At 50.7% G+C, this 8,512-nt stretch overlaps 1 protein-coding gene across 1 annotated transcript; it reads left to right on the top strand.

Annotated features, from left to right (window-relative positions):
- Nucleotides 1-3,953: 3,953 nt before the first annotated feature.
- On the top strand, nt 3,954-7,828 carry LOC113216434 (uncharacterized). Its single transcript, XM_052265291.1, has 5 exons — nt 3,954-3,981; nt 4,929-5,007; nt 5,622-5,792; nt 7,240-7,404; nt 7,533-7,828. Exons 2-5 carry the CDS (start codon nt 4,930-4,932, stop codon nt 7,689-7,691), a joined length of 573 nt encoding a protein of 190 aa, XP_052121251.1. The 5' UTR covers nt 3,954-3,981; nt 4,929; the 3' UTR covers nt 7,692-7,828.
- Nucleotides 7,829-8,512: the final 684 nt, after the last annotated feature.

Genomic DNA, 8,512 nt, shown 5'->3' with positions numbered 1-8,512 from the left:
CCAAACCTGCCCCCGTCACCCCCCAAGTTCTTCCCCTTGACCCCTATGGGGCTGCCCCCGCCGACGGCCCGTGGCGCGCGGCTTCGGCACACGCGATATGCACCGTGCACCGACGGCGCATGGAGAGGGCTGGCCGAGCAGGGTGTGAGGAGGAGCAGAGTCCTGTCGCTGACACCGTGCGAGCAGAGGTCTCCCTCCCTCCTGAAGCGGGTTCCCGCCATCATCAAACACAATCGGAAAATCACATGGCCATCATACGGCTGGCCTAGGTGGCCCCATTGGGGAATAGGCCGCAAAAATAAACAAATACGGACATGCACCCGCATGGGTATATTGGGGAACAGAAAGGTGTCAATAGGGATCGACCAAAGAAAGGTTTGTGATAGGGGCACACTCGTGGTTTACAGTAAGGTGTAAAGGTGGGCATTTATGGGGTACACGGAGAATTTAGTGGGGGACACCCCTCGTGGGGAACGCGAATGTGTAAAGGCGGGACACCCCCGTGGGACACAAAAAGGTTTCTGGCCGCGTCACACGGTTCTCGTGCAAACTGCGTGCTCGAGCCATTACTTGCCTCGGTGGTGACCAGGTGGCCCTCCTCGTACTTGGCGGCGGCGGGCGGCGGGGCCACGAGCAGCAGCGCCAGCGCGGCTCCCAGGGCCGCGGGCGTCATGGCGGCGTGGGCTCGTCCTCGTCATCGCCGTGCTCCCCTGCTGCTGCCGGCGGCACCGCGGCGGCGGCCTGCATGGGCTGCGGGGTTGGCGCGAGGCTCGGCGGCGACTGGACGACACGCGGCCGCGGCGGCGGCGTCCCTCCAGCGGGCTCCGCGGCCGCGGGGGTGTTCGCATATCGATCGGCGCCGCCGAGTCGCTAGGCAACCCGCGGTCGCACAACAGCGACCCCCCGGGGGCCGCCGGCGACCCTCCGCGTCGAGGAGCCCCAAATGGATCGGAATGTTGGCCACCGCGGAGGGGCGCTCCGCGGCGGCGGCTCGAGTCAAAACAAAGACGCGGTGCCTCGGCGCCGCCGAAAACACGACGACGGTCGATGCGCGTTATGGGGATAAGGCGGGATTAGGTCATCGGGTGTCATGGGGTGCGCGGGAGCAGGCCATTAGGTGTCGTGGGACGTGCGGGATCAGGTCACAGGGTGTGATGGGAGCGCGTGGGATCAGGTCATAAGGTGAGATTGGAGTGTGCGGGATCGGGTCCTAGGGTGTCATGGAGCGTCCGAGATCAGAAGAAAGGGTGCGGGATCAGGCTGACACAGTGCGGACCTCGCCATTACCTGACCGATGCACACTGTCATGAGAGAAGGGCCGTGGGTCGAGCGTGCCCCTAATTGCCCCTTCTACCCCGAGGTCCTCGCGGGCCCCGCGGCCCCCGGGATGGCCCCACCCCATTGACCAGTTAACCGCGATAATGTCGCTGCAGCCCGGCGATCTGCACGCGAAGGGCTGCGCGGCCGCGGCGCGCCCGCCCGGCTGGTAGGCCGTCCTGCCGTGCACGGGGGCCGGACGGGCTTGCCCACCTGGGCCCGGGCGGGCGGCCGCCCGGCGCTCGGCGGGGTAGGCCAGCCCGCCCGGCACGGCTGAGTTCCCGTTGCCTACCGGGCCAGGCGCTCACCGCGCCCAGGTGGACGTTTGGTTGCCTATCCACCCCGGCGCTCCGCGGGGAAGGCCGGCCTGCCCGGCACGGCTGAATTCTCGTTGCCTACCGGGCCAGGCGCTCACCGCCCCAAGATGGACGTTTGGTTACCTATCCGCCCCGGCGCTCGCCGCTCCAGCAGGGGGTCAGGCCTGCTGAGTGAGCTCAACGCCTGGGGCCGTATCTCTCTCTCACCTCTGCTCCCTTCGACCGCGTTCGCCGCACGGGCGGACTTACCCCGCGCGGCCGGGCACGCTCGCGCGGGGTATACGTCGCCGCGAGCCGCAACCCACCTACCCCTCACCGCCACCGCCTCACACTCAGCTACAAAACGGATCAGACCAAATAACGATAAAGGTGGGAGGCAGAGATCGGACTTTCGGGCTGTTTCGGCTGGCTGCACCGGCTGAGCCCTCAGCCGGCAGGCGGCTGGAGGCGGCCGTGTCATCAGCCAGCCGCCTGCCGGCTGGCTGTCCGGGCGACCGCCGCCACTGGCTGTCGGTTTTTGGCGTGGCAGAGCGTAGCGCACCTGTGCGGGGCAGTGGCGGAGCGTGGCGAGAGCAGAGCGCCGACGCTGCCGCCTCGAATTCAGGCAACCCAACTAGCAACCCCCCACCACGGCTACCTGGGGCCAGCCGCCACCGGCTGAGGCACAGCCGATGCAGCCAGCCGAAACAGCCCGAAAGTCCGATCTCTGGTGGGAGGCTGGTCCGTCCGCCCTAAAGCGGCTCCAGATCTCTCGTAAAGCCGAGGCCGCAGGGTTGAGGTCGCGACTTTGTGGTGGTGTATCCGGGTCCATGGGAGCAGAGCACGCGAGGGCCAGTAGTGCGAATGTGGACTGCACTGTGAATAAACTGGAAACGCAATGAATGACACACATTTTGTAGGTGCGGGTGATTGCCCATACGTGCCCTGAGGGCAGTAAAAGGTGTAAATTTTCCTTTGATATTCACAGGCGTGTACGCCGGGCTACCTGCCTGCGGGCCGCACCTCAGGCGTGAAAGGTAATTTTGGAAAAGTGGCCTAAAATTTTCCCCTGAATAGGGAAAACGTTTTTTTGGGGTCGCCTTTGCGCGTCAGATCCCTCATTATTAAGGTCGCAGCTAGCCGTGTCAAAAGCGGCTTCGCGTGCGAAACGAATCACCCGCTATTGGTTTTTATGCTTGGTAACAGGCGGACCGCGAGAGCCAGGCAGGCGCGTGGATATAGTTGTTGATGGCCATCGCACACACGTGTTCAACTGAACTGTCATGTGACAAAAAATATAAAGGCGAATAGTTTGTCACAGGGGTTGAAATGAACCAATCGTTACATTGCGATGAACCATTCGTCACTAGTCACAAGAAGTACTTGTAAGGACCCATTCGTCAGTCGAGATGAATGAAGCCTTACCAACCTGGAAGCAAACAAGCCTTGCCTATACATCTGTACGCCTGTACTACGCCTTGCCTAGTGCCTCTCTGCTCGCGGCATGTCAGTACAAGCAATAATGGCACATCAAAAATAAACTAAAGAGAACTGATTTTTCGTCAGCTTGTAGGGTAAGGTGCCGAATGATGGCCACGGTACCAGTGATGGACACTTTTTCTCGATTTGCAGCCAAACTCGGCACTTTACGATCTTGGCACGTAGCTAATGTTCTGGTTAGATTCCAACCGGGGTATCGTAAGCCAAACTACCTCGCTTTGTTCTTTACATTACAAGAACATGGGAGGCCATCATTGGGCATCTTACCCTACCCTCGCATTAATACAGAGCGGGCTGGGTTGTCACGGCACCGCCGTTCATGTGCAGGGTTGGAGTGGGGGAAGCCGAGTGGGCGGCGGGCGCGGGACTTTTTGAACTGTCTTTTTGACTATACACTGTTAAAACCTTACGAAGCAAAATGCCAAATCCTTTGTAGGTACGAAGGATTTGGAAGCTTCGTAGGTAGCAAATCCTTCGGAGGTACGAGGGATTTTGCGTTTTGCTTCGTAGGGTTTTAACTGTGTAAAGGAAAATTCTTATCGCAAATTACTCGTTGCATGACCCCCTTCCTTTCCCCGTATCCCAAGGTGTTGCGCACGCACACCCGTCTGCGCAAACTATTTGTAAATATCCTAAGATTTGTGCCATTAAATCGTCCCGTGAAATCCCCACTGAAATATTACAAACAGAATACAATACTGGAGTTAGTATCATCTGCTTTTATGATCCGTCCCTGGACGGAACTTTTTATTTTCCCTCTATTTTTCAACAGTGCCGTGCCGTGCCGCGCGTCGTTGAACTGGAGCCCGGTCGAGCCCGGCCTGGCGCCGGCCAGGCAGTGTGCCTGCGTCGTCCTTCCTGGTAGCAGGTGGCGCCCAGGGCTGCTACATGGGTGCACCGATGCACTCGGCTGTCGTGTCGGTAATCGAAGATACTTTCGGTTTCCTCGTTGGGTTTTGGGGCCAGTAAAAGCTGTAAACTGTCTGTCACTCACATTTTCACACACTAAAATATTATGTGGCACTCACTGTTAATAGCTTCGTAGAACAGCGAAGCATTTACTTATTTGCAACTAAAGATAGCAATGCTTTGCAATTACGAAGCAATTCCAACAATGCCAGCAATGCCAGAAATGCTCTTACATGCTGCAAAGCATCGTTTTTTGCAATTGCAAAGTAAATGCTTCGTAGTTACAAAGGATCAAAATCCAATGCAATTCCGCAGAGTATTACTTTGCAGGAATTTAACAGTGCGATGTATTTGGGGGTAAGTGGGACGCCCTGTCTACACGGAAAAAATCAATTATTTTTCAGTACATTAGGTAATTATGGGATAGACAAGAAATTCGCTGTGGAAGCTAATAGTTGGTTGCCACAGTGAAGAGTTAGTTGCCACAGCGAAGCTTTCGGCTGTCTCTTCAGGATCCAACTGGGTTGTTCTGACAACTAATTTGCTGTCTCGCTGTCAGAACAAACCGGTTCGCTTCTGCAGCAACAGCTTCGACAGCTGCGCTGTGGCAACTAACTCTTGACTGTGGCAACCAAACAATTACCCAGCGAGAAATGGGGTATTTGGCGCGATATCGAAACGATACCGTTCCGATATCGAATGTCGTAGATTGTATCGTGAACGGTAAAAAGTGTAACTCATTTCGATACATTTTCGGCATGCGATGCGTCAAACGATATCGTATCGATATTTCATTATTTTGCACTGGATAGCCAGCACAGCGAATTTGGGATTATCTATCCCCAAATTAGCTAATTAGTTAGTTCTGAAGATTTTTTTTCTGTGTAATATCTGCAGTCCTTCCAGGATGTCACCAATAATAATCGTGACCCTAGCCTTCCTCTGCCAGAAGGGTATCTACGGCAAAACTCTCAACACTGTGATCGTAAGTTACATTTGTACCTGCTTTTACGCCTACCCAGTTAAAAGGAAAAGACCGATGAGCTGTTTATTTGACATCAATAAGGGAGTTATTTTGACATATTTCAACACCATAACGACCTATTTTTTAAAAATAAAATTTAGGTCAACATGAGGTCTAAATGAGTTCCCTTGATGTAAATGAAATGACATCACTTTGATCCAGGGCTCCGTAACTTATTACTGAGCTGCTTTTAACGTTATTTTAAGAGTGAAAGTTATATAACTTGTAACTTTTACCGTAGTCCTATGTAAATAAGTAAATCCGACTTGTCCAACTTTTTAGCAGATGACACATTTGGATTTGGATCATTTCACTAAAACTAATAAGAAAATGATATGACAAATGTGTTATTGCTTGTACTGACATGCAGAGAAGCGCAAGGCGTGACGTCAGATGTATATAGGGGGCGCGTGAAGTGAAGAAGTAAACAAAACACGTCACGCGCCCCCTATATACATTTTGTTACGTTGAGTAACTAACATTCGTTCGAGTTATGATAAATTACGGAGCCCTGCTTTGATCTTTTTCGTGACTTTTTGCTTAACAGTGATGTGTCGCATCTCTTATTCGAATAGGGCCCTTACATTACTTACGCCGAACGGTTTTACATGTGTGAACCACACAACCGCGCGCTTCCCGTCAGATGGCATTTGCGTACTACCCACTTCAAACCACTGAAGCCAAAAGAATTACAGCTCTTGACCGGTAACCTGACAATGACTGAATTATTTGATGATAGCTTCCAAGTAAGTGATGATCTGTTATATCGAGGGGGCCACGACTCCCGTAATCCTGTGTACAGTTGGAAGTGTAATCCCTGTGTTATCCGTGTAATTATTGACCAAATTTTGAAAAATTATCTCGAAATTTCAACTTATTATCCAATTATCCAGTTTGAGCCCCAGAAATTCAACAAAATTCAAGTGTAATCCCTCAAAATTCATGTGTAATCCCTTAAATCACGCAATCCTGTGTACATCCTAATTCGAAGTGGTGGCCCCCTCGGGTTATACATGCTTTAATTGAAAACAAGAAGAATGCCAGAGTATCAAACACGTTCTCAGGGATGTATAAGTACACATAGTACAAAAAGCTGCTAATACTACGTATAATCAGATAAAAACCCGGGCAGCGCCGGTCGGTAATGCACATTGAAAATGCGCCTATAAGGTAACACATTTTAGGTACATTTCATGTGCATTGCCGCATTAAATGCACACTTAATGCGCGTAATGCACATTAAGGGGAGGGTATACTGAAATCCTTAAAATCTAAACAAGAGACAAAATCAAAAAGGTGGTTTATAATAGTAGTAGTACTCACTTTAAAAACTCATTTAAGCTATAGAATGTCCAAATCCATCAAAAAACTTTGTGCATAGAACTTTTTTAACTTAAAAGTTTACGTAACTTTTAAAACTTCTGAGTTTTTTGGTGGACTTTTGGCATTCTATACCTTAAATTAATCCTCTAAGTGCATACAACTACAATTATAGAGTACTTTTTTGATTTATTTGTCTCTTGTTTAGATTATAACTTGATTAATTCATTAAATTAGGTGATTTATCAATTTTTTCAGTATACTCTCCCCTTAACCGCGTAAAAAATTCGTTACCTTTTTTGCGCATTTAATGCACATGTGCATAGGCGCTACTAGGGAACCTTCATTATTGATTGGATAACCCACCAAAAGCTGCAGTTTGGTTGAATTTGCATGACGGCAACTGATTGTTGTTTCTGAGCTGAATAGGGCGCCTAACCCAGCCGGAAATGCATCGACGTTTTCGGTGTCCAGGCTAAGACATGCCAGTACGTTGGGTGGCCTATGCACTGGCTGCAGGGGCTGCAGGGGGAGTGGCAGCTACCCCACCACTCCCCCGCCACCCGCCCCGCATCTGCAGCCCCTGCAGCCAGTGCATAGGCAACCCAACGTACTGGCATGTCTTAGCCTGGACATATCAACGGCGACACTGAATCAACCTTAATCTGACCTTTACATGGTCCGAAATTCAACGTAACATCAACTACGACGTCGATTCAATGTTAAGTCGACTTTTAATTAAAACTTACCTTACACCACCAAGTACAATACTCGCTCTTCCACCTCCAATAGGGAATGGAGAATAGAGGTAAAGAACGAGTATAAATGAACGATTGGTTATATCCATTTACAGTCAATCTTTTGATATGACAGGTCAAAATGGTTTTAGATGTTCGGTCAAATAACCAATGGAAGGAAAACGCATTTGTCGTACCGTTTCTTCGCAATGGATGCTCGACAACAAGAGACAATGTCCCGAATTTTTTCAAGGCTTTTTCTTCTAAGAGAGAAACTAAAGGCGCTTGTGTCTACAAACCTGTAAGTCCTTGAATTGCAAACATGCTCTTGACATGCTGTATGGTATTTATTTTTCCATAGGAATGCAACTCGGGGAACAGAAGAAGATCGAAGTAGGTGACAATAACTGTGACCGCTTCTGTTTACAGGGAGTTTACGAATTCAACGACACCCCAGTAGAATGGACGTTTCCAAATGTTGCAGTCATGCCGTATGGACACTATAGAGCCAGGATAAATGTGACCAGGCTGGAAAAACTATACGCATGCCTTGTGGCAGATGCTAGAATTATTCCTAAACTCGAGTGACTCCACAATTTTGATGATGATTTTATTGTTGCGCAGTGCACATCTGTCAGATTTTGCGCAGGGCCAAGGAAACCAGGAAACTGAGGAGATTTTCTGTTTTTTTTTTTTCAATAAATCTTTCAGAAATTTTCCGAAAACTTTCCAGGATTTCCAACCCTACGCCGGGCGGGCGCCGGGCGCCGCGTTGCGCGCAGCGCCCTTCAAGAAGAGAGTGTTGTCCCTGTGCTCCTGCGCGGAGGAGGGGAGAGATGGCGTTCGGAAAATCGAGTTCTACGACCCCTAAACGTTGTCCGACGGACCGCGGACGAAGCCAGAACATCTTCATTAAATACCCTCAATCTTTTTTATAAACCCGAAACCTCCTAAATCATCCGTCACTTTTCCACCTCTAAATTTGGCCACGCTATCCAGCGACGCTGCCTGAGAGATGGAGGGGGAGGGTCAGAGACAGACAGAGGGAGGGAGAGAGCGTCGCCGCTGCTTAACACGTTGAGTCCCAGGGGGGTATCCAATCACGTGTTATTGTGACCATACGTGTGCTCACGTGGGACTCAACGTGTTAAGGTCAACGATCATACAAGAAGTACATCGGACATCCACAAAACTGCAAGCTCCGATAGCACCTGGTAGGTAGGCAACATCTTACCTGAGGTGCACACGTGCACTGCGGGGCGGCCTACCCTAAGGGGACTTAGGCATGTGCTCCCGATTTTCGATTATTTTTTTCTACATTAGAACATTTTCATGATTGCTTCCTGAACGTGCCAATAAGCTCCCACCCGCTCTCACCAAAAACGATTGCTGTAATTTTTTTGCCGGTC

This window comes from Frankliniella occidentalis, unplaced genomic scaffold (assembly GCF_000697945.3).
Source record: "Frankliniella occidentalis isolate FOCC.00 unplaced genomic scaffold, Focc_3.1 Scaffold25, whole genome shotgun sequence".
Taxonomy (NCBI): domain Eukaryota; kingdom Metazoa; phylum Arthropoda; class Insecta; order Thysanoptera; family Thripidae; genus Frankliniella; species Frankliniella occidentalis.
The sequence above is the reverse complement of the archived record's forward strand: the minus strand, read 5'-3'. Positions and strand labels throughout refer to the sequence as shown.